Below are 25,195 nucleotides of genomic sequence, written 5' to 3'. Positions count from 1 at the left end.
TAGGTCCCCTTAATCCTTGGCCATCTTAACTCCTCCTATTTATTTCTGATTTCATTTGCTTGAGCCCTCTCTCTTTTTCTTGGGGGACTCTAGCTAAAGGTTTGTCAATTTTATCTTTTCATATATCCAGTTCTCAGTTTCATTGATCTTTTCTATTGTCTTTTTAGTCTATTTCATTTATCTCTGCACTGACCTTTATACTTTCCTTCCTTCTACTAAGTTCAGGCTTTGTTCTTTTCTAGTTCCTTGAGGTATAAAGTTAGGTTTGAAATTTTTCTTGTTTCTTGAGGTATTGCTATGAACTTCCCTCTTAGAACTGCTTTTGCCACACCCTATAAATTGTGGTATGCTGTATTTCCATTTTCATTTGTCTCAAGTTGTTTATTTCTTCATTGAGTATTTGGTTACTCAGTAGCATTTATGAACTTTCTAGTTTCCTTTTGTGATTGATTACTAGTTTCGTACAATTGTGGTCAGAAAAGATATGTGAAGAATGTATATTTTTTGCTTTCAGATGGAATGTTTTTATAGATCTGTTAAGTCCTTCTGGTCTAATGTGTCAGCTAAGACTGATGTTTCCTTATTTGATTTTCTGTCTGGATGATCTATTCATTGATTAAAGTTTGGTATTAAATATCTCTACTATTATTTTATTGCTGTCATTTCTCCCTTTAAGTCTGTTAATATTTGTGTTATACATTTAGGAGCTTTTATGTTGGGTGCATAAATATTTACAAACATATCTTTTATTGGATTGACCCCTTTATCATTATGTAATGCTCTTCTTTGTGTCTTATTAGTGTGCTTTAAAGTCCATTTAAAGATTTATTTATTTATTGAGAGAGAGAGCACAAGCTGGGGGTGAGGGGGAGAGGCAGAAGGATAGGGAGAAACAGACTCCCCATTGAGCAGGGAGTCTGACATGGGGCCAGATCTCCAGACCCATGACCTCAGTCAAAGGCAGATGCTTAACTGACTGAGCCACCCAGGTGCCCTGTAAAGTCGATTTTTTCTGATATAGGTATAACTACCCCAGCTTTCTTTTGGTTTCCATTTGCATTATTCAATCCCTTCATTTTCAGTCTGTGTGTGTCCTTACATCTGATGTGAGTCTCTTGTAGGTTGCATATAAATGGGTCTTGGTTTTTTTTTTTTAACCATTAAAATTATTTTTTATCTGTTTATTGAATTATAACACAAATACAGAAAAGTACATAAATCACAAATGCACAGTTCAATGAATTTTTTTACAAAATGAATACACCAGGGACAAAAAAGAGAACGTGACCAGACCCCCCCCCCCAGAAGTCCTCATGCTACCTCTCAGACACCCTCCCTGTCCTGCTCCTCAGTGATTTTACTGTCCTGCCTCCCAACACCATCAATTAGTGCTTGCTGACCTTCATATAAATGGAATAATTCAGTATGTTTCTTGGTGTTTAGCTCTTTTTGTTCAATATTATGGTTGGAGATTCATCTGTATTGCAGTACATAGCTGTGGTTTGTTTTCACTCCTGTAAAAATTCCCTTATAAGAATATATTATTCTTATATATTTATATATAAATATATGTAAAATATAAAATATAAAAATATATATAAAATATAAAAAATATACTTATTTGTCCATTCTGTTGATGAGCTTTTTGTGCTTTTGGTTTTGTACCATTAGCAATTGCTGCTATAAACATTCTTGTACATGACTTGTGTTGTACTTGGGCCCACATTTCTGTCAAGTGAATTTTTTAAAAAATCCAGTCACTCTATGTCTTTTGATTAGAGAATTTAGTCCCTTAACATTTAAAGTAATTATCTATAGGTAGGTACTTACTGCCATTTTGTTAATTGTTTTCTGGCTGTTTTGTTGTTTCTCTGTTTCTTCTTTTCTTTCTCTCTTTGTGGTTTGATGATTTTTTTCCTAAACATAGTGGTATGTTTAGATTCCTTTCTCTCTTTTTTTTTATATACTTCAGGTTTTTGCTTTGTGGTTACCATGAGGCTTACATATAACAACCTATATTTATCACAATTTAAATTGAAAATAATTTGCACACATTCTAAAGCTGTACATTTTTAGTCCCTACCACATCTTATTTTTTTTAAACTCTTTTAAAACTTAATTTTCTTAATTTCATTCTATTAAGATGATCATGAATCTTTTTTTTTACATTTTATATTTTTGATGTCACATTTTACGTCTTTTTATCTTGCGTATTCTTTAATTATTGTAGTTATAGTTATTCTTACTACTTTCATTTTTTTAAGAGATTTTATTTATTTACTAGAGAGAGATAGCGAGAAAGAGCATGAACGGGAGGTAGGAGAGGAAAAGGCAGGCTCCCCGCTGAGCAGGGTCCCTGATGCGGGGCTTGATCCCAGGACCCTGGGATCATGATTTGAGCCAAAGGCAGATGCTTAACCAACTGAGCCACACAGGCGCCGCACTACTTTTGTCTTCTAACCTTCATACCAGCTATAAGTGATTAACTACCATTACTATATATTTACTTTTACCAGTGAGTTTTATACTTATATTTTCTTGTTACTAATGAGCACCCTTTCTTTTAAGCTTAAAGAAGTCTCTGTAACATTTCATGTAAGGGTGGTTTAGTGGTGATGAATGCCTTTAGCTTTTGCTGTCTGGAAAACTCTTTGTCTTTTCTTCAATTCTGAATGATAATTTTGCTGGGTAGAGTAATCTTGCTCGGAAGTTTTTTCTTTCAGTTTTTTGAATATATTGTGTCACCCCCTTTTGACCTGCAAAGTTTCTGCTGCAAAATCTGCTGATAGTCTTGTGGAGGTTCCCTTGTACATAACAAGTTGTTTTTCTCTTGCTGCTTTGAAGATACTCTAGTCTCTAACTTTTGACATTTTAATTATAATGTGTCTCGGTGTGGGTCTCTTTGGGTTTGTCTTATTTGGAGCTTTCTAGGCTCTGGATCTGGATGTGTTTCCTTTCCCAGTTTAGGGAAGTTTTCAGCCACTATTCCTTCAAATAATTTTCTGCCCCATACTCTCTCTCTTCTCCTTCTGGGAGCCCTACCATATGACTGTTATCCCATTGATGTTGTCCTTGAAGTCCCTTAAGCTGTCTTCATTTTTTTTTTCATTCTTTTTTCTTTTTGCTGCTCTGACTGGGAGGGTCCCACTGCCCTGCGCTTGAGTTCATTGATCCTTCTGCTTCATCTAGTCTACTACTGAACCCAGCCAATGTATTTTTAAGTTCAGTTATTGTATTCTTCAGCCTGTGACTTTTATTTGGTACTTTCTTATATTTTCTCTCTCTTTGTGGAAGTTCTCACTGTGTTCATCCATGCTTCTCTCAAGTTTGGTGAGCATCTTTGTGAACATTACTTTGACTTCCTCATCAGGTAAACCACTTATCTCTATTTCATTAAGGTTATTTCCTGAGGTTTTATCTTGTTCTTTTGTTTGGAATATATTCCTCTGTTTCCTCATTTTGCTTGATTCTCTTCATATGTTTCTGTGTATTAGATGAAACCGCCATCTGTCTCAGTTCTAAAGGAGTGGCCTTCTGTGGGAGATGAATGTTATTGTTCAAACTTGCCCTAGCTCTTTGTTGTCTCTAGAACCTTTGTGATTATCCAAGCAGCCTATTTTAATAGCTCCAAGTTGTTGATGGTGTGCCAAGGCCTGTCAGTGTCCCAGTGGGTGAAATCTCAGACAGCATCTAGATTCAGGCTGATTGGAAGCCAGACATTCAGGCAACAGCTTTTGAAGTATACAAATATGTACAGTCCTGTGGGGCCACAAGCATAAGCCCTGTTGGCCACCAGAAAAGGTGATCTGGAGGTCCCCTGGCCTAGGGTAGTAGACTCCCAGGAACTGTCTCTGTTACAGCTCCATGGGACCCAGTAATGCAAGCCCCCTGGTCACCCCAAGGGGGTGTCCTAGGGTGGTAGCCATAAAAACCAGGACACTAGATGGAAGAACTAGGGCACCAGACCTGTGTAAGAGCTCCCCTCTGCAAGACACTGGCACTCTGGAGCATGGCAGGGGGAGAGTGTGAAGATAGAACCTACCTTCCAAGGTCTCTAGGAGGGTTTACAGTCAACCCTTAGCTGTGTTTATTTAGAAGCCTGCTCCTCTGCCTGCAGCATTGAGGATAGCTTATAGGCCTCTTTCTCCAAAAGACTGAACTGGCTCTGTTCCTTCTTACTCTGCCCTGGAGTGTGGGGCGGGGGGGGTAGTTGTTTGAGAACTCTTTTTTCCATTGGTTACAGGCCTAGGGGACCCATGAGCCTAAAGCCCAATTGACCACTAGACCCAGGTGATGTAGAGGAGGTCCCTGGCAGCAGTTTTGAACATTGGGATGCCAGAAAGGTTGAAGCTCCTTCCTGGGAGATCCCAGTGAGCTGCAGTGAGGCACAGGGAGAGTGCAAGGATGGAGTACCTTGGCCTCTCTCCCTGAGAGCACCTCCATAGCCTCTAGATGTGTGCCATATTGAAGCCTGCCCCTTTCTCAGAGTGATGGAAGTATGTTTCAGCCTGCTGTCTGTGCGGTGACCAGGGGGCGGTATTCTGCCGACAACAGTCTCTTTGATCGTCACAGTCCTGTGGGACCCAAGAACAGGCTCCCTGGCTTCCAGAGCCAGACTTTTGAGGGGTGTTCCTAGGCTGCAGCTGCAAAAACCAGGGCACCAGATGTGTGTGAAAGCTCCTCTCTGAGAGATACTATTATTGTGGAGTGTGGCAGAGGGGTAGCCTAAAAACGACTCTGTTCTGGAGGATATGTCAGGAGGCCTGGCCCCTCAGGCCGATGCTTCAAGATTAGCAAATGGATCTCTGACATAAAGTCTGGGCACTGTTCAAACAGCTGCTTCTGCACTGGCCCTGGGGTGGTGAGTGGATGCAAGACCCTTAGGCATTTCTCAGGTTGCTAGAGTGCTCTGGGTCTTGTGGTCACCTGCCCTGTTGCTTTTCAAAGCCAGATGTTTTGAAGGTTTGTTCCGCAGGTGCAGCTCTTAACAATTGGGGTGCCTGATGTGGGTTAGAACCTTTTGGTCCTCAGGGAGAAGGTCTGGGTTTGTGGAGTTCCCTCCCAATTGTGGGTCACTGCACTGGGGGTGGAGATTATGGTGAAACCAAGACTTAGCCTCTCCTACCCACCGTGATGTGGCTCTGATTTGTGGATGCAGGGCAGCTGCTCAGCTAATTTTCAGAGGAACTTGTGCCATAGGTAGCTGTAGAGTTGGCATGTCCATGGAGGAGTTGGGTCAGAATCTGGGTTTTCATGGCTGTCCTGGGGCTTTGTAGGAGAATGTCCTCTTTGTAGGAAATTGTAACTAACCGTTCTGGCGCGTGGGGTTGGCAGCTTACTCTTCAGCTTTTTTGCTGTAACTTTTCTGTGAGTTTTTTTTTTTTTTTGAAACTTCAAGTGTTCATACCCCCCTTTTTTTAATTAAAGATTTTATTTATTTGAGAGAGAGAAAGCACACATACAGGGGGAGAGGCAGAGGGAGAGGTAGAAGCTGACTCCCCACTGAGCAGGGAGCCTGATGTGGGGCTTGTTCCCAGGACCCCAAGATCATGACCTGAGCTGAAGTCAGACTCCCAACTGACTGAGCCACCCAGGTGCCCGTTCATAACCTTTGATACAGTGATTTCATTTCTAGCAATCTGTCCTAAGGAAATAATCAGAAACCTAAGCTAAGATTTATGTATAAAGCTTACACACTTTTTGTAATATAAACTCTGTAAATAACCTAGTATCTATCAGGAAGATGGCCAACTTAACTTAGGTATAGTTGCTATTTTGCAGCTATTAAAAATACTGCTTTGGAACAATTTTTATTGCTTCAGGAAAATTCTTGTGGTATGTTACATGAGAAAGTAAGATGGGGGCACCTGGGTGGCTCAGTCGTTAAGCATCTGCGTTCGGCTCAGGTCATGATCCCAGGGTCCTGGGATCGAGCCCCGCATCAGGCTCCCTGCTCGGCGGAAAGCCTGCTTCTCCCTCTCCCACTCCCCCTGCTTGTGTTCCCTATTTCGCTGTGTCTCTCTCTGTCAAATAAATCTTTAAAAAAAAAAAAAAGAAAAAGAAAGTAAGATGCATCATGCTGGGTAGTCTCTCATTTAGTGTCTCTTGAGTTATCTCTCCGATGACTTCCAAGGAAGCACCTAAACATCAATGTGACTGTCTGCTGGGATTACTGTGGGTGGTTTTCTTCTTTATGTACATGCTATTTTTCAGATTTTCCAGAATTAGCATATATAATTTTTATAATCAGAAGAAAAGGTTTAAAAAAACCACATAACCCCACTGTCTCCCAGGAATCTTTCAGAGGCTTCAAAGGAGTTAGGACACTTGTGGTCCTCTAAGCACATGGCAGTCCTAAGATTTATCTGTTATTCTCATTTGCTCCATTTACTTTTTTTTTTTTTTAAGTGAGAGATTCTGTATTTTTTTTCTGACTTCAGAATGGATTGCTTGCATTTTTCTGAAAGCCTCAAAGAGTCAGAAAGGAAAAGTCCACCACCTCATTCCCAGACAACTGGTTTTGGCTCACAGTATTTGTGCTTTTTGTGTCCACCTTGCTTTACGTTCCATTTCAGTGTTGACCTGTGTGGATGTCTATGCAGCTGTCTCTCCTCAGGGTTTGTATGTCCGTGATTCATGCTTTCTGGAGCACTTTGTGGGTTCAGGTTGTACACTTGAAGACAAGAGGGAAAGAACAGGCTCTGAGAGTAGAAATTTTGGTTCAGTACATGAAGATACCGGATATGAACTTCTGTACAAGGTTCAGATTTCTCCCACCTGAACACCTAGAGGCCCTAGGGAAATCAAGGGCAGGAGAGACTATTTCTAGGGTACCATGTCAACTCTGTGCAGTGCAGGAATGAACTTTGAGTCAGAAAATTTTGTGTTTGTCTCAGCCACATATGAGTGCGCAACTGGATTTAGCATGACCATGAGAGCACGTTTCCCACCTTCCTTGGTGGGGTTATGAGTGTCCGTGTAGGGTCACATTGTGATTTAGTGGCTCTCGGCAGTGCACGTCATTATGTAGAGAGGAAAAAACAACTGCAGCTTGAAAGCTTAGGTCTCCGTCCTGGGATGAGATGTTTTCTCCCCCTGCAGTGCAGATGCATGGGGTCCCTGTCTCCCCTGGACGATTAGCTTGAGGCTAAGTGGGTTCAGGTCAAGAAATAATGTGTTCACTTTCAAAGCTCCCTGGGGAAGGGAATTCAGAAGATGGCACTCATTTCCTGGGCTGGAGAGACCAATGTTGAATCATTTTGTTTGCTTTTTATTAACAAAATGAGAGTTTATTCCATTCCTTAGAAACGTGGTTCAGTAATGAAAAGTTCTCAGTCCCTGATCAAGTTCTCTTTTTATGAAGATAAAGGAGAAGGAAACAAGGTGAGGAAAGATAAGAGGGAAAAAGAATTTGTATATTGGCTTAGGGTGCCTTCTGAAACAAGGAATACTTAGGATACTTGGGAATTGGACATTAGAGGCAGAACGGAGGGTGGAGAGTGGTGGGGAACAGAAAGTGATTCACAGAAAACTGTCTGCACATTGGGAAGGACATATGCAGGTGACCTGGTGTTATGTTAGGGTCTGAGGGCCAGCATATAACACACTAGAGGAAACTCCTGGGTGCTTGTTGGACGGGCCCTTGGTCATTAAGGTCATTTGCTCTGAGGCAAATCCTGCAACTCTCTAGGCAACACTTTTTTGGGGGATTAGCCAATGGTACTGAAGGTGTGATTCCTGGACTGGCAGGTTCTACATCACTTGGGAACTTGTTAGAAATGAAACCTTTCAAGCCCTACCGACAGGTCTCCTGCATTTGAGCCTCTGGGGATGGGCGGGTTGCTCTGGCTGATTCTGACACAAATGCCACAATCTGGGCTCAGGACGTGGGAGCACCCTCCAGCTTGTGTCAAATGGGAAATCCTGAAGCTTACACTGAGTACCTTATCTTCCTAGAAGTTGGAAATCAGCTAAGTAGGTTTGTACTTTCAATAGAAACAATGCATATTGAATATTTTTTCAAGTTTTTATTTAAATTCCAGTTAGGTCACATATAGTATAATACTAGTTTCAGGTGTAGAATTTAGTGATTCATATTAAATATTTGTGTGCATTTAGGGATTGGCTATGAGTTCAGCCTTAATATGTAATTTTAAGTTGAACTCTCAGACCACTGTGACTGATCTTCAGAGCTGCTACAAAAACCACAGCATACTAATTCCTGCTATGAATGAGTTTTCTCCAATGGAACAACCTGTTACCACCCATTCTAGCAGCTATTTCTTCTCATGCAAGGACTAAAAGGGGGCATTTACACCATTTTTGGTTCATACTTGCATCAGAGCTATCATTCACTCATTTATATCTTTTAAAAGTACAATCTTCATTTTACCTGTTTCCAGAGAACACTTTTCCTTCAGTCCTTGAAGACTTGGCTCCTTATGTGGGCTTTGGTGGAAGTTTGGGGCAGCAGCCGTGGGTCTAAATCGGTCCTTCTGGAGGGCGGTGCCCGACTACCCTGCTGTGAATGGCAAGGCTCACACAGGAAAGGGTTCACACACAGCTTGGCACACCTAGACAGCCAAGACGCTTGCTTCGGAAATGTCCCTGATGGCGGTGGCTTCTGTGCTGAACAACGACCTTCTTAATGTGTCCCTGGGCACGCCGGGTGCAGCTGGTGCAGCGGGAGGCTGCACGCAGCCCTGGTCCTTTTGGGCACCACCGTTATTCCTCTTTTTCTTGGTCATCTTGGAAACGAGGACCCCAGAAGTGCCTCAGAGCTTTCAAAAAACATTTGATGGAGACATGAAAATAACTTAATGGCCTTCTTTTGGAAGACTTATCTCAGATTTAGCTAAACTGGATTTTTTAACGATCAGGACTTTTCAGGTACCTTTGCAACTTGCCATGAGCCCCACTCCCCATGTGTGATCACTTTGAATAATTCTGCAAGATGCTACATAAGGTCTGATTCGTGGACAGCCTCGTCACCCGCTGACAGGCGGGCTCCTCTCGACAGCACCATATGCCGTAGGGTGGGCAATATGGATTACTGGGTCAGGGAGACCTGCACCCTGCGCTGTGCATGCAGGTGCGTGCGTCTTGTACAAAGGCAAGCCCTGCATCTCCACCTCCTTCACCAGCAGCTCCATGTCCTTGGAATGTGCAGGGGACAGGCCAGCTATTGGAGTTTCCCCAACTGTAAACTTGAAAAGCCACTGAAAGGGTTAGGTTGATGAATGCCTGTAGAAAGCACATTTCTTCCAGGAATTATTGGTGCTCGCTGCTACCACCATAACATCCGTGACGACTGGGTGAGTAGATCATGATGCTATGTACTCTATGTTTAGTAATGTCAGAGTGAGAAAGCATGAATGACAATTCTGCAAACCTGGGTATATTTAGGAAGAGCTGTATAGTAAGTATTTAGAAAACCTTTTTCCAAAGGACTTAAAAAGAAGTTTCTAGACCTAAGACACATCCATCTCCCATCAAATACAACTATAATTTAGTTATTTGAAATGACCTACTACCTGTTTGAGTTTGAGCCCATTTTCTCATCTGTAAAATGGGGATAATGCTACTTGCCTCATGGAGCACGAGTGACGATTAAGTGAAAAAATATGGCACATGACAGGCACTTGGTAAATATTAGAGGCATTCCATTCTGAGTGGCAAGTTTCTGCTCATCGCTAACACTGCTAATCTCTCCAGTATTTAGAACACAAGTGAAAAATATTAAATGCAAAGAAAAAGTTTTTATTCTTTGATATATAAAACCAAGAAAACTTTAATGTGTAATACAACATAGTTTTTTTGTTTAAGGAGAAAATGGCAGAAGTAAAGATATGGGTACAAAAATACACTCAAGCAGCTGTTCCAAGAAATTCAGAATTCCTAAAATTATGAACAACAGCATACAAGTCTCAGAGGAGGCTTTTTTTCTTTTGACTAAAAAATTATTCACATTTACTTAACTTAAACATGGTAAGAAATATAACTTTCCTTCTTGGTAACAGATCCAGTTACTCAACAAGATATTCAATAACCAGCAATAACTTAGTAAAAGAACATTTCATTTGTGATAGTAACTAGCATTAGAGTTTTGGTTCTATAATACTTATTGTAGTAAAAAAAACAAAACAAAACACTTCTGACTGCTTGTGTGCCAGAAAAGATGCTCATATAGTTCACTGGAGCCCATAAATTTGGGTGTATTTGGACTCTCACCCCAGACCTCAAAGGGAGAGCACCTTTGGTCTTCCCTGTGCTTAGGAACAAAACCAACAGCGAGGCTGGCGTACAAATAACAAAATCAAACATAGGTGCAGGAGACCATAACTACTCAATAAAAACTATTTCTGCCCAATAAATAGTTTCCAAAAGAAAGAAAAATAATTGGCTTTTACACTTAATGAATTCAGGAAAAATGAAGATGTTGAGGTACTGTTTTCCATTTGTTAGCGGCCATAAATCAGGACAGTTTTGCCACTGACCAGCAGGGGGTGCTGGACCACGGGAGAAGCAGCTGTGTACTCTCCCAGGAAAGGCATCCTAGAAAAATATTTTTACCTGTATTTATACGAAAGCTTTATTTGGTCAAAGTTTAGTTCTCCAAGTATAAGTGTAATTTTCTCTTCGATATTGGATTCAAGCAAAATAGACTTCATATAAAACTGGATCAAACATGAATAAACTTTTAAAATTACTAAATATATAAATATTGCTGGAAGATCGAGGGGAAGTGACAATGAATTTATTCTGTGTTAAAAATCAAGTTCCAGGTGACTTGTTATTTAAAAACAAAGACAACAGAAACTATACATCCAAATGAATATGAGCTTTCAAAGGCCTGGCTGGAGGTGTGTGGTAGGCTTATCCATCCTTTCTGCTGATAATATTTCAAAAATTGCCCTCAGATTCAATCAGTCCACAGGAAAAGACAGAGTAAATATTGGCTTTTGGTCACAAAAGTATTGCTGAGCGTCCCCTTCCAATCCAGCAGAGCCGGCATTTGCCCTCTGACCGCCTGCCTGCGAGGCCCTGACTGATTCAGGCCAGCTCTTCTTCCCCGGGGATGTTTGGGAGTCCAACACCCCCCGGCTATCTGAAGTACAGCTATCAGCAATGTGGAAATTTGAAATTCATGGTCTACAGTCATACGTCTTGTAGGTTCGGGTGGCGTCCTGCCCATCAGCGGAGCGTGCAAGGCAGCGGAGCTCAGTAAGAACTGGCTGCGTCTGCACGAGTCACATTAAAAGCGCGGTGTACTGTCTTTAAAAAAGTACTTTTAAAGCTTCGCTTATAAAAGTATTCTCGAAACTGCAACATTTTCTGCACTTGGTCGCGGGAGTGCCGGGACGTGTGTCTGGCTGGGTACGGACTGCGGGCGTGTGCATTTTATGCTCCGTGGAGAAAGTCTCTAAAAATAGCATTTGTCTTTTCCATCCTAAGGTCGAGTCACGCGCGGGGTGTGGGCGATCAAAACAAAAGGGCGGAGTCTCCGTTCCCTCCTGACCTTCGGCCGGACTCCAGCCGACGAGCGCCGCGCAGGGCGCCCGGGGCTACAGCGTGACGGCCGGGCCGTGCTCCTCCACGGCGCCCGGCGGCAGCGGCAGGGCCAGGCTCTGGCGCGGGTCTGCGCGCAGGGAGCTGAGCAGCCGGTGCGCCGGGCCCGCGCCGTTGACCCGCGCCTGGCTGCCCGGCGGCGGCGGCGGCCTGGGCCCCGGCCGCGGCTCCAGGACGCCCTCGAGCACCACGTCGGGCTCGTCGTCGCTGTCGGCGTCGTCGGGCTGCAGGTGCAGCGGCGCGGGGGCGGCGGGCAGGCTGTGGCGGCTGGCCGCGCTGTCCGAGGAGCGGCCCGAGCTGCCCGAGGCGCGGCTACCGCGCACCACGTTGTTCCTCTGGTTGGCCGGCTTGACCGTGACGATGAGGTTGTGGCTGTTGGCGATCATCATGTCCGTGACCTGGTCCAGCGTCTTCCCGGCCACCTCGATGCCGTTCACCTCCAGGACCTCGTCGTCCACGGCCAGCAGCCCGGTGCTCTCGGCCAGACCGCCCGGCACCATGCGCGAGATGAAGATGCCGGGCACCTTCTCCAGCCCCTGCGGGGCGACGCGCACACTCGTGCCGTCACGGATGTAGAAGCCCAGGGGCTTCTGGCAGCCATGCCTGTACAGCCTCACGCGGCGGTGCGTCTCGGGCAGGATGTCCACGTCGATGATGGAGGACACGGGGCGGAAGTCGTGCGGCAGGCCGATGTGCAGGTGTGCGCGCCGGCGGGGGCCGTCCTCCCGCAGCGCCAGGGGCTTCCTCCGGCGGGACAGCGAGCCGGCCCCGAAGCTGCAGTGCTCCGCCTCCTCTGAAACGGCAGAGGGGACAGTCAGGACAGCAGGCGCAGGTGTGGGAAAGCGCCGAAGGCACCGCAGCGCGTGCGCGCTGGGGCAAAGCCCCTCTGCTGCCGACCGGTCCTCTGCTCCTCCGGTGGGCCCCGGGATCCTGCGAAACTCTGAGCAGTGCGCCCCACAATCGCATCACGTCTTTCAGCTAATTCCCTACGAGTCTCACGCACATGCCTAGGAGCTACCAGTTTGTTACATCACACCTCACTTTTGGGGGAAGTCTCCACCTCCAGGAGGATACGCTGGAGTAACTTTCTGAGTTGTTTCACTGAGTCCGCGAATAATGCTGGCATCCGTGGACCTGGCCCCAGTAGTTCAGTGCAATTGCCTCCCTAAAGTTAGCTCTCTGGAACTCTCCAGAACCACCCACAGGCCACTGACAAAATGACTGAAAGGTGGAGAGGCAGAAATAAGAAACTGCAATAAAGAGGATTAACAGCGATGGAAAGTTTAAAAGTGCCTGATTGGATCCTGGGAAGAGGGCAGAGCAGGGAGCACCAGGAATCTCTCCCCACCGGGCAACGACCGCACGGCAGAATCTGTCTGATGGGACTATCTGGGGACTGCAGAGTCGGCTGAAGGCTTGCAGCTGTCCAGGAGAAGTAGTCAGTTTGGGTCTCTTCTAGCTCCCAGCACAGAGCAGCTACCCAGCCGTGTGGCAGGCAGCCGTGCACGTGCTTCTGGGGCAGCCTGCAGACGCCAGGTGGGCAAGAAGCACCCCGTCCTCCAAAGAGCAGGGGTCTAAGCTCTGACCACCACCGGCTGCTTCTGATCACACAGGTGCAGACACAGAGCCTGGCGGCCGTTGCTGTCGGCCCTCCAGCTCCAGTGACTCCAAGGGCATTGGAAGGGCGAGGGCCCCCTTGTCCCCCTTTTGCTTCTCACTTTTCCCCTTTTGGGAGCCACACAGTAGGACATTCAAAAAGAGCTGCATACGTGGGAAATTAGGAAGGGACCGCGCGTGCCCAAGGAAAGGCTCAGAAAAGACCTGAGAAGACATTCAGTTTACACCTCAGGCACAGAGACAGCCCACAACCATCAGAAGAACGATGACAACCAAACAGCAAACCCTGGGGAAGGGGGAGAATCTGATTTCCAGAGTTACCACGTCATGAGATTCGAATGTCCGGTGGTCAGCCAAAAAAATCACAAGGCACAGAAGGAAACAGGGGAGTCTGGCCCATTGAAAGGAAAAAGAGAACTCAACAGAATCTGTCCCTAAAAAAGACCTGAGGTCAGATCTACTAGACAGACTTTAACACAAATGCCTTGAGACAGTGGGGTAAGATGGTGGAGTAGGAGGATCCCGAGCTCACCTCCTCCCAGGGACACACCAAGGCATCCACCACATAGAAAGCAACTCAATCTGAGAACAACCTGAGGCCAGCGGAACAGGTCTTCCACAGCCAAGGACAGAAAGAAAAAGCCACACCAAGAAGGGTAGGAGGGGCAAAGACTGAGTCAGGAAACACATTCCTGGCACACGACCCACAAGTGGGAGGGATATCACAGGGGCAGAGGTCCTCCCTGAGGACTGAGGTGATCAAGCCCCATGGGTATCCCCGGCACTAGGGACCTGCACCAGGAAGTAAGCCCCCGTAATGTCTAGCTCTGAAAATCAGCAAGGCTTAACCCTGGGAGCTTTAAAAACCAGTGGGGCCCAGTTCCAGGAGAGCAAGGGCTAGAGGAAATTGAGACTCTGCTCTTAAAGGGTTAGTGTACTGTATCGCTTGGCTCCAGAGGCAGCAGTTTGAAAAGTGCCTGAGATGTATTGACAAATTTTAGGGCATATGCTGGAGGGGCAGGGATCTGTAGGAGCTTTCTCTGGGAATGGAAGTGCTGATGGGCACTTCTGTTCTTGCCCTCCTTCCGCCTAGCTGGCCAGGCACCACTTCTGGCACTCTCCATCTAACCTGCTAGGACTGCTTCACCTGCCCTGGCAGGCACCCCTCCAGAGCAGCCCCCACCTGCCACACCCAGGGGGTAGCCCCCAACTGGGACTGACACCCCTCCAGAGGGACTCTTGCCCCAAGGAGGGGGGTCAGCTCCACCTACCAGCATGCTCCAGCAGGCATGGCCCAGTCATAACAAGAGGGGGCATGCAGGCCACACAGGGGACAACCTTGAAGCACATGGTTCTGATGACCAGAGGGGACTGTGGCCCCAAAGGACACCTTTTATGTGAGGCTACTAATTTCAAGACCAGAAGATATAGCTGGTGGACTTAATACATAGAAATAAACACAGAATCAGGCAAAACCTCAGAAAAAGACCTAAAGAAATGGAGAGAAACAATCTACCTGATAAAGAATACAAAGTAATGGTCATAAAGATACTTACCAGACTTGAAAGAAGAGTGGATGAACTCTGAGAACTTCAATAATGAGATAATTATAATGAAAATCACATCAGAGAAAATGAATAGCAGACTAGAGGATGCAGAATGGATCAGTGGTCTGGAAGACAGACATGGAAAGCACCCATGCTGAACAATAAAAAGAAAAAAGAACTGAAAGATGAGACTGGTTAAAGGACCTCCGGGACAACATTAAGTGTCTAATATTCACAGCATGGGGTCTTAGAGGGAGAGGAGATAGAGAAAGGGACAGAAAACCTATTTGAAGAAACAGCAACTGAAAACTTCCCTAATCTGAGGAAGGAAAGGGATCCAGGTCCAGGAAACACAGCCCCAAACAAGATGAACCCAAGGAGGTGCATACCAAGACATATAATAATCAAAATGGCAATGTTAAAGAGAGAATCTTAAAAGCAGTAAGAGAAAAACTACTAGCTACATACAAAGGGAACCCTATTAAGCTATCAGTTGATATTTCAGCAGAAACTCTGCAGGCTAGAAAGGAGTAACATGACATAGTCAAAGTGCTGAAAGGAAAAAAACTTACAGCAAGAATACTCTATCCAGCAAGGCTATCATTCAGAACTAAAGGAGAGAGAGAGTTTCCCAGACAAGCGAAAATCAAGAGTTCATAACCACTAAGCTGGTCTTATAAGAAATGTTAAGGGGACTTTAAGCAGAAAAGAGAAGGCCATAACTAGAAATACAAAAATTATGAAAGGGAAAAATTTCACAGATAAAAGCAAACATATAGTAAAGGTAGTAGATCAATCACTTACAAAACTAGTGTGAATATTAAAAGACAACGGTAGTAAAATCAATTATATCTATAAAAATTAAGGGATACACAAAAAAGTAAAATATGTCATAAATTGTAGAGAAGTAAAGTATGCATTCAGAGCGTATTTGAACTTAAGCAACCATCAACTTAATATAGATGTTGTATATATGTTTTATATGAATCTCATGATAACCAAACCAAAAACCTATAAATAGATATGCAAAAAAATAGAAAGGAATCCAAGCATAACACTAAAGAAAGTCATCAAATCACAAGGGAAGAGAGCAAGAGAAGAAGAGAGGAACAGAGAACTACAAAAACCAGAAAACAATAAACAAAATGGCAATAAGTACATAACCTATTGATAATTAAATGCTCCAATCAAAAGACATGGGGTGAAAGGATAAATAAACAAGATCCATCTATATGCTGCCTATAGAGACTCACTTCAGATCTAAAGACACACACAGATCAAAAATGAAGGGATGGAAAAAGATATCCCATGCCAATGGAAGCAAAAAAAGCGATCTGGGATAGCCATACTTATATTAGACAGACTAGACTTTTATTTATTTTTAATTTTTTTTATTTTTTAAGGATTTTATTTATTTATTCGAGAGAGAGAGAGAGAGGCAGAGGGAGGAGCAGACTCCCAAGGAGCAGGGAGCCCGATGCAGGACTCGATCCCAGGACCCTGAGATCATGACCTGAGCCGAAGGCAGACGCTTAACCATCCCAGCCACCCAGGAGCCCCAGACTAGACTTTTAAAACAAAGACTGTAACAAGACAAAGAAGGGCATTATATAATGATAAAAGGATCAATCCAAAAAGAGGATATAACAATCATAAATATGCATGCAACCTGAAACAACTAAATACATAAAGCAAATGTTAACATACCTTAAAGGGGGAAACTGATAGTAATATAATAATAGTAGGGGACTTTAGCACTCCACTTGCATCAATGGATAGATCTTCCAGACAGTAAATCAATAAGGAAACGGTGGCTGTGAATGACACATTAGACCAGATGGACCTATTAGATGTATGCAGAACATTCCATCCCAAAACAGCAGCATACACATTCTTATCAACCACACATGGTTCATTCTCCAGGATAGGTCACAGTAGGTCACAAAACAAGTCTCAATAAATTTAAGAAGATTGAAATCATATCAAGCATCTTTTCTGACCACAATGGTATTACTAGAAATCAAATGCAAGAAAATCTGGAACAAACCACAAACACGTAAAGGCTACGCAACATGCTACAAACAAAGGGTCAACAAAGAAATCAAAGAGGAAAGAAAAAAAGTTCTTGGAGACAAATGAAAATGGAAACACAGTAGTTCAAATTCTTTAGGATGCAGCAAAAGCAGTTCTACGAGGGAAGTTTACAGATATGGGCCTACCTCAAGAAACAAGAAAAGTCTCAAACAGTCTAAACCTACACCTAAAAAAGACTATAAAAAAACAAAGCCCAAAATTAGTACAAGGAAGGAAGTAATAAAGATAGGAGTGAAAATAAATGAAGTAGAGACCAAAAAGACAATAGAAAAGATCAATGAAACTAAGAGCTGGTTCTTTGATAAGATAAACAAAATTGACAAACCTTTAGCCAGACTCATCAAGAAAAAAAGAGAGACTCAAGTAAATAAAATCAGAAATGAGAGAATTTAAAACTGACATCACAGAAATCCAAAAGATTATAAGAGATTGCTATGAAAAGTTATATACCAACAAATTGGACAACTAGAAGAATGGATAAATTCCTAGAAACATATAATCTTCTAAGACTGAATCAGGAAGAAATAGAAAATCTGAACAGACTGATTACTAGTAATGAAATTGAATTCGTAATCAAAATCCTGACAAACAATAAAGTCCAGGGCCAGATGGCACAGGTGAATTCTACTAAACATTTTATTTATTTTATTTTAAGATTTTATTTACTTATTTGACAGAGACACAGCGAGAGAGGGAACACGAGCAGGGGGAGTGGGAGAGAGAGAAGCAGGCTTCCTGCCGAGCAGGGAGCCCGATGCGGGGCCCGATCCCAGGACCCCGGGACCAAAATGGACCAAATATTGGCCACAAATTAAGCCTCAATAGATGTTAAAAGATAAATATCTTGCATGCAAAGTATATTCTTGGACCACAACATGATGAAGTAGAAATCAATAACATAAAGAGAACTGGAACATTCACCAAAATGTGAAAACTAAACACCACTTTATAACAACCAATGGATCAAAGAAGAAATCACAGGGAAATTAGAAAATACTTAGAGATGAATGAAAACAAAAACATATCATACCAAAACTTATGGAATGCAGCAAAAGCAGTGTAAAAAGGAATTTTATAGCTATACATGCTTGCATTAAAACCAAGAAAGATTTCAAATCAACAACCTAACTTTACAACTTAAGGAACTAGAAAAATAAGAACAAACTAAATTCAAAGCTACCAGAAGGAAGGGAATAGTAAAGATTAGGGCAGAGATATAAGAAGTACAGAATAGAAAAACAGTAGAGAAATATCAATGAAACAAAAAGTTGTTTCTTCAAAAAGATCAACAATATTGACAAACCTTTAACTAAATGAACGAAGAAAAAGAGAAGACTCAAATTACTAAAATCAGAAATCAAAGTGGGGACATTACTATCATTTCTACAGAAATAAAATGGTGTCACTTGGAACACAGATGGGGGCACGGCAAAGCACCAATGGCCCAGGACCTGGGGAAGGGCCAGGGACCCAATGGAGAAGGACCAAGGACCCAATGGAGAAGGACCAAGGGCCAAGGACCAAGGACCCAAAGGAGAAAGGCCAAGGGCTCACTTATAATCTCTGTTTCTCCAGTACTTAGCCTGCAAAGCATATCTTCCAGATCCACCAGGGCCTCTCCTCCCCATCTGCGTTATGTGCTCATGAGGCCATCCCAACTCCCTGCCACACCAAGTCCAAAAGACTGCTAACACGTGTTCTCTCTTCCTTGGAGTTGAAACCTGTCAAACTTCAAGGGGCATTCCCCCACGCCCCATGATATTTTCTCTTCTTGTGTAAAGGGCTATATAGCTTATAAACCTTTCATATTTGAGTATTTTTTTGTAGGGTCCATATTGTTCTTCACTAACATTATGTCTGAGTGTTGGGTTCTGGGCCTTCTTGGACCCTAATACATGACTGGGTGCGAGGGAGCCTTGTTTACCCACCTGACAACAATATAAAGTATAATCCCAGCCAACTTCACATTTTAATAAATGCTTTTTTAAAAAGAGTGTTGAATTGCTAACCTCTAGGAAGCTGCCAGAAAACATTATCATTTATCATTTTCACTTATTTCCTGAGTGACAAAGCTACCACTCTGTCGCCATCTGGACTTGTAAACAAATGCTGAGTCTTCTGGTATGTTCCCCTCTAAAATGAAGGCAGGCCTGCCAGCAGTGCCCCCCCCCCCCACAATACCGCCCGGCTCCCCGAGGCCATCTGGTCAGGTTGGCACCGGTCATTAACTACTGTGTTTCTGCTATCCGCTGCATCCACCTCAAATAACATACGTCCGGCAGTCCCAGACCCATGTCTGGGAAACCCCGCTTCATTCTGCCAACGAGGCAGCACAGTCCAGGGGCATCTGTGCGTGGCAGACGCTGCTGACCCGACCCACTCCACAGCCTGGGGGGCACCGGGAGGACTCCTCATCTTGGTGGGAAGTTCTGGAATTAGGTTGTTTGGAGATGGGCAGGAGGCTGGCGGGAAGGCCAGGGGGCTGTGTTGTCTCAGCAAGGGTGAATCATTAGCATTCCTAGGGTTCTCAGTCAATGGGAGACTTTCCAGTTCCTTAGAGCTGTTCTTTCTAGCAATTCATGTACAGAAATGCCAACTATTTTTCATATTTACCTGACTGCAAGTTAGAAAGTTACTTTAACAAAAGCCAGCTTGTACTTCCAAATAATACACTACAATTTTTTTGTTCAAAACACTATTCCATGCAAAAAGCATATCAGCATGAAGTTGGCAGTTTCTGAGTTCCTTAGTCATCCTTTTTTGTACACAATTTTGGTTTTGACACTTTTCCTTGAACAACATGTTGTACATTGTAGTGTTTCAACACAAGGTTGTTAACCTGTTTTCAGTGATGACGTATTCTAACCCTACCAGATAAATGTTTAAACTGAACGTTGGTATTAATTATCCAATTACATGCACACACTTACACATACTCCCCCTCCATTTGAATCTAAAGACCAGCAAGTTTCCACCGTAAGCAATTAATTACAACCTCCCTGTTCAGGGCGTGGCGCTGGACCCGCCCCTTCCATCATGACAGATGTCCTTAGTTGCGAGATAAGAAAACACAACTGCTCGGTGCCAGTTTGGTATTTAAAAATAAAACAATGTTTTCAATTTTCTGTTAAATGTCCTCAGTAGAGATTATCATAGGAGTGGGGAAGACTCCTGCCTACTTCAGCCTGTTCCTGCTTCTTACAGCCACCAAGCGCGTGCCGATTTACCAAATGCGTCTCTGTCCTCAGTGACCTTGGGGGCGGCAGGGCTGTGCACAAGGGTCGGGAATGTGGGCGCGAGGCTTCAAAACCCACAGCCAGCGGGCCCTGGCCATGCTCTGGCCAGACTGACCCTCCTCATCACATATCCCGAGGGGCTGACGGGGGTTCTTCCCCACACCATGGTGGCCTCCTTTCTTTAGGGACCCTACAGCCCCAGGGTTCCTAACCTCTGAACTTTATCATGCTGGCAAGACCCAACGTCCAACACTGACCCTCAACCCTGTTTGTCCAGCTATCCTGATGTATTTAACAGCACCTACGAGAAAGTTTTAGCAAATTTAAAGGTGACCCAAAGTGTCAACACACTGGAGGCTCATTACTTTTTGGTAGAAACTGGTCAGTAGAAACAAAGGAAGCAAATGGCTACCCCTGGGGGCAAGGAGCAGAGGACACTCCTGTTGTAGGTTCTCTGCTACGGTTCCCCTCCCAGGAGCACCTCGTCCACTGGGAAACACATATGTGGGCAGCACGCACAGGTCAGAGACCTGAGAAGTGCTCCTCAGGGGGTGGGACGGGGTCCCGAGAGGGGCCCCCACGATGGGCAGTGGCTACCTGCACACCTCACCCAGCGTGAGCCCCTCTCTAGGAGGGAGGCATCTCAGATCCCTGAAACACATGTGTGTTGGTCGGGGCCCTCCAGAGGAACAGACTGATAGGATGCGTGTGTGTTGGGGGGAGGTTATGGATCCCTACGGAGAGAGGTTTATCATGCACTAGCTCACCCAGAACTCTGCATCAGTGAGCTGGGGACCAAGCGGAGCCAATGGTGGACCAAGCCCCAAAGCCCAAGAAGTAGGGCACTGAAATTCCAGCAAAAAGGGAATTGGCCCTTCCTCCACCTTCCTGTTCCATTCAGGTCCCCGACGGATCAGGGATTGGATGAGGCCCATCCACACGGGAGAGGGTGGTTTGCTTGACTCAGTCTTCCAGAAACACCCTGGTAGACACACCCAGAAAAATGTTTTGCCAGTTGCCTGTATCTGAGGCCATTACCAGGCTCCGAGGGCTTAGGGGCTCCTGCCTTCTTTCTCAGGGTGTGGCTGATCTGGGACTTGTGGCTGGAGGTGAGGAGTACCAGAATGTGGCCCAGGATGAGTGTGTTCAGGGCATTTTTGAGGACCTGCTTTGTAAATGGACTGATGATCCTGGGCCTCATGCAAGTCTGACCACAGGGTCTGGGATTCGGCCCTCGGGGTGGCTGATGCCCTTGGTTCACTGGCTGATTCTGAACAAGGGAGCTGATGAGGTAAGGAATACCTCCACCACAGGCAACGATTGTTAAAACTGAGAGCTGATGAGCCTCTGGGCATTGGTCAGTGAGTGTTCAAAGGGCCTCTGGAGAAGAGAGAGAGTGAGCATGGGATTCTTGAGGAGGTGGGCCGACGGTCACAGCTTCTCCTGAACCACCTTTCCCAGCACCCATAGGACAAACCATGTGTCCGCTTTCCAGTGAGCCGCGGCAAAGGCGTGAAAGCACGCACTCCCTCTGTGTCCAGGGCGGGAGGCGCCAGGAAGGAAGCGTCCAGCTCTGTGCAGATTCCCCAAAAACCATCATGTGTGCGCTTCATTAGTCAAAAATTCCCAATTATCTTAAAAATAAAATTTGTTACAAAGAATATCCCACTCCTAAAATTCCAACGTTGGTTCCTAAATTACCTTTTACAAGAGCAGAATTGTCACAGCTTCTATCAAGCACTATGTTAAATCTCCCGTTTTCTACAAAGCGGACAACTAAGGGAGGTCCGCAGATTCAGGCAAATGTCGACACGCCCTTCCCCCATCCTATTACACATTTTCAGTCAAATTATAGTTTTTTTCTCTACCTCTATTTCCGCAGAGCTCCAGTGGGAGGAGAAAGATTGTCAGCCCTGCTTTTCCCCAAGCAAGCCAGAGCATGAAGGTGGGGGCAGGTGCTTGCTTTCCCTCCTGCCTGTCTCTCTCCCTCTGCCCAGGTCCAGTTCAACAGGCTCTGTTGTGAGGATGGCACCAAGTACCTTGCAACAGGCAGGTTTCTGCCGCTTCCCAGCACCCCCTTGCAGGTGAGGAGGCCAGCTCAGAGTCAGGAGCTGTTTTAACCCACGTCAAACACATACATCACACATGGGGACTCCTTTGTGAGAAAATGCTTCTCAGATTCATCTTTAGTTTGAAAATGTATGATGTCACAGCTTTTTAGGGACAGGTGCAAATGAGGGCAGGCTGACAGGCCTTGCTCCTTCTACCAGGGACCGACTCCTGGAAGGCACACCAAGCAAGTGAGCCCACCGGCCTCGGCCAGGAAAGCCGAGGACAATCACAGGCACGTGCTGACGCCGTGACCAGGATGCAAGCGGCAGCTGCTGGGCTAACCGTGGATCTCAGGGAAGGAGTTCACTCTCTGCATCAAGGTGGCAAAGAGTCATATAGCTGCCTAAGAATTCTGATGAAAAAATTAGAAACGTTCTCATTTTAACTGGCAGATGAGCAGATTATTTCTCTTTGCTGCTGCTGTTACGGAAAGACTGTGACAAAAACAACGGCTGGGTCAGCAGCCCCACCTGCTCACCCCTCTGTCGCAACGGGTGGAAAGGCTGCAGCACACCGTGGCTGTCCCCCACTTCTGCAGACCCCTGGGGAGCTCACCAGGAGCACACAGGTGGGGTTAGGGCTATTCCTTTTCCGGAGCAGCTGCAGAGGAGGCATCCCTAGACCAGCAGGGTGGAGAGGGGAGTCCTCTTCCATTCAACTGAAATGTGTTCTGAAGCGGCACTGGGTTAGGGACCCTCACAGGGGAGGGGGGATATGTGTGCTGGGAAATGTGGGGCAGGGGCACCCCTGGTGGGTGCAGTCACCTAGAGCAATGAGACCATGAACAGAAAGGTCGAGGAATTGCAGAATGGTGCAGCCAAACCACAGTGGAAGACAGTTTGCCGGTTTCTGGCAAACTAAACATACTCTCACCATATGATCCAGCAAATGCACTCTCTGGTTTTACCCAAAGAAACTGAGAACTCACATCCACACAGAAACTTGCACAAGGATGTTCATTCCTAATCGCCAAAACCCAGAAGCAACTGCAGACGCCCTTCGGAAGGTGATGGATTCATACACTGTGGTGCATCCAGACAATGGGATATTGCTCAGCACTAAACAGAAATGAGCTACAAGCCATGGGAAAGACACAGAGGAAACTTGAGTGCGATTCACCAAGGGCAAGAAGCCAGTCTGAAAAGGCTCCGTCCTGTAAGACTCCAACTTAAGACGTTCTGGAAAAGGCAGAACCATTGAGACAGTACAGACCCATGGTGGCCGGGAGCTGGCGGGGGGAGGAGGGATGTGCAGGCCGAGCACGGGGTATTTCCAGGGCGGTGAGTCTCCTCTGTAGGTAGTGTTACGCCGGATACGTGACATCATGCGTTTGGGAAAGCTCACAGAATAACCCAATACCGATAGTGAACCCTAATGTGAATGATGGACTTTAGTTAATGATGATGTATCAATATTGGCTCATCGAGTCTAACAAATGAACGCATTAACATGAAATGTTATAGTAGAAAAGCAGCGTGTGGGGAGGAGAAGGGGTAAATGGGAACCTGCTGTGATTTCTGCTCAATTTTTCTATAAACCAAAAACTGGTTTGAAAAAAAGTCTATCGAATTTTAAAATACCTGAAAACATAAAAGGCTAACCATCATGAAATGGTTCAAACACAAAACAAACCATTCCCTTAGTGCAACCGTTTTCTTTAAAAGTAAACGAGGCATTAATGGTTACATGCGGTAGAGCGGCGGGAGGAACCACATGAAGGTCTCCACATGCACCTGCATGTCACCCTCGCACACCAGCCTGGACCGGTGAGCACCCCAACACAAGAGCCAAGAAGGAGCAGGGTCATGGGGTTCTCAGCCGGGCCAGGACCTTGGGGACCTATCAGGGGGCCCTGGTGTGCCCTGGAGGCCAGGGGATGGTCATTCACACACCAGCACCTGCCCCTCTGTGCCCATAGCTGCTCAGGACGACTGTGCCCAGGACAGACGAAGCCTCCGCCTCACAGAGCCCACAGCCCGGCATCGGAGACAGGACAACCAGCAGTCAACAGCAATTTTCAACAATGCGCTAGGAAGAAACCAGGGGTGGGAGAGGGTCCAGAGTTTCCACACGCAGCCCTTGTACGATGGGGACAGTCCGCAGGCTAGGCAACACCGAGAGACCGAAAACACCTCAGTGCTTCAGGAAACGGGCAAACGTAAAGGCCTTGCTTCCTTTTTCAGTAATGCGCAGCGGTCTTCCAGGATACGGGAGGGGAGGGTCAGACAGACAGAAACTTTGTGGGGGTCCAGAAGTCACCATACACTTTCTCTTGTCCCTCGATGGAGCCACCTAAATCTTGTCCTTTAGGAGCCAGTCTGGACCCAAGAGGCCACCAAGGTCCCATGCCCTTCAGCATATCAGCAGCTCTGGGAGCCTGGAGACAGACCCAAGGGATAAAGCACAAGACGCAGTTTGCCGGGGTGAAGCAGAGGCAAGACTCTCTTCTCTTCCCGTGCCCACAGTTTCCCTGACTTGGGAAGGACGCCTGCTGGAAGACTCTGGCGAGCCCATCACCACCCTGCGCCCAGCCCCTCCCCCATCAAGGGGAGAAGCTTACAACACAGTCCTGGCCGCCGTCCCTCCCGTGTGGCTCAGTCCCTGGTGCCCTGAAAAGTTCCCAGCTGCTCCCTGCCACTCCTAGTTTCTCTCTGCCCAGCACTCAGGATTCACCACACGCGGGCTTAGGACGGCTGCAGGGTGACGCCCAAGGAAAGCACCTTGCTTCCCTCACCCATCACACTAAGCAGCTACTTTGGGGCCCAGGAAGGAGCTGCCTTGAGCTCCCCCACCGAGGGCAGGGGCACTGTCTGCCCTTGGCCCTCAATAAATCCTTCAGCAATCACAGAACCTGGAGACCCTTCCCCTCCAGCACTCATAAAGCACCTTTGGGCATGCTGAAATATTTATTTCATAATTGGCAAAGACAGGAGCTAACTGGAGAGTCGAAGTTTGAACTTTACAAAACAGAGTAACTGCTTGTTGAATTAACGTAAACCAACTTGTGAGCTTAGAACTATA

At 45.6% G+C, this 25,195-nt stretch overlaps 1 protein-coding gene and 1 long non-coding RNA gene across 2 annotated transcripts in view; one reads left to right on the top strand and one right to left on the bottom strand.

The window, feature by feature from the left end:
- Positions 1 to 6,368: 6,368 nt before the first annotated feature.
- Positions 6,369 to 11,594, top strand: LOC135362569 (uncharacterized). The gene is made up of 3 exons (XR_010407420.1): positions 6,369 to 7,161; positions 7,213 to 9,314; positions 11,455 to 11,594. It is a non-coding gene; the product is annotated as an uncharacterized LOC135362569 (long non-coding RNA).
- Positions 10,650 to 25,195, bottom strand: part of PARD6G (par-6 family cell polarity regulator gamma) — a 77,673-nt gene continuing 63,127 nt past the window's right edge. Inside the window, exon 3 of the mRNA XM_045886495.3 lies at positions 10,650 to 12,361. Within this exon, the coding sequence (XP_045742451.2) occupies positions 11,565 to 12,361 (797 nt within the window). The 3' untranslated portion in view covers positions 10,650 to 11,564. The remainder of the gene's footprint in view (positions 12,362 to 25,195) is intronic.

The sequence above is a fragment of the Mirounga angustirostris genome, unplaced genomic scaffold (genome assembly GCF_029215605.1).
Source record: "Mirounga angustirostris isolate CCGP_5_RB_7025 unplaced genomic scaffold, mMirAng1.0.hap1 SCAF_14, whole genome shotgun sequence".
NCBI classification, from domain to species: domain Eukaryota; kingdom Metazoa; phylum Chordata; class Mammalia; order Carnivora; family Phocidae; genus Mirounga; species Mirounga angustirostris.
The sequence above is the reverse complement of the archived record's forward strand: the minus strand, read 5'-3'. Positions and strand labels throughout refer to the sequence as shown.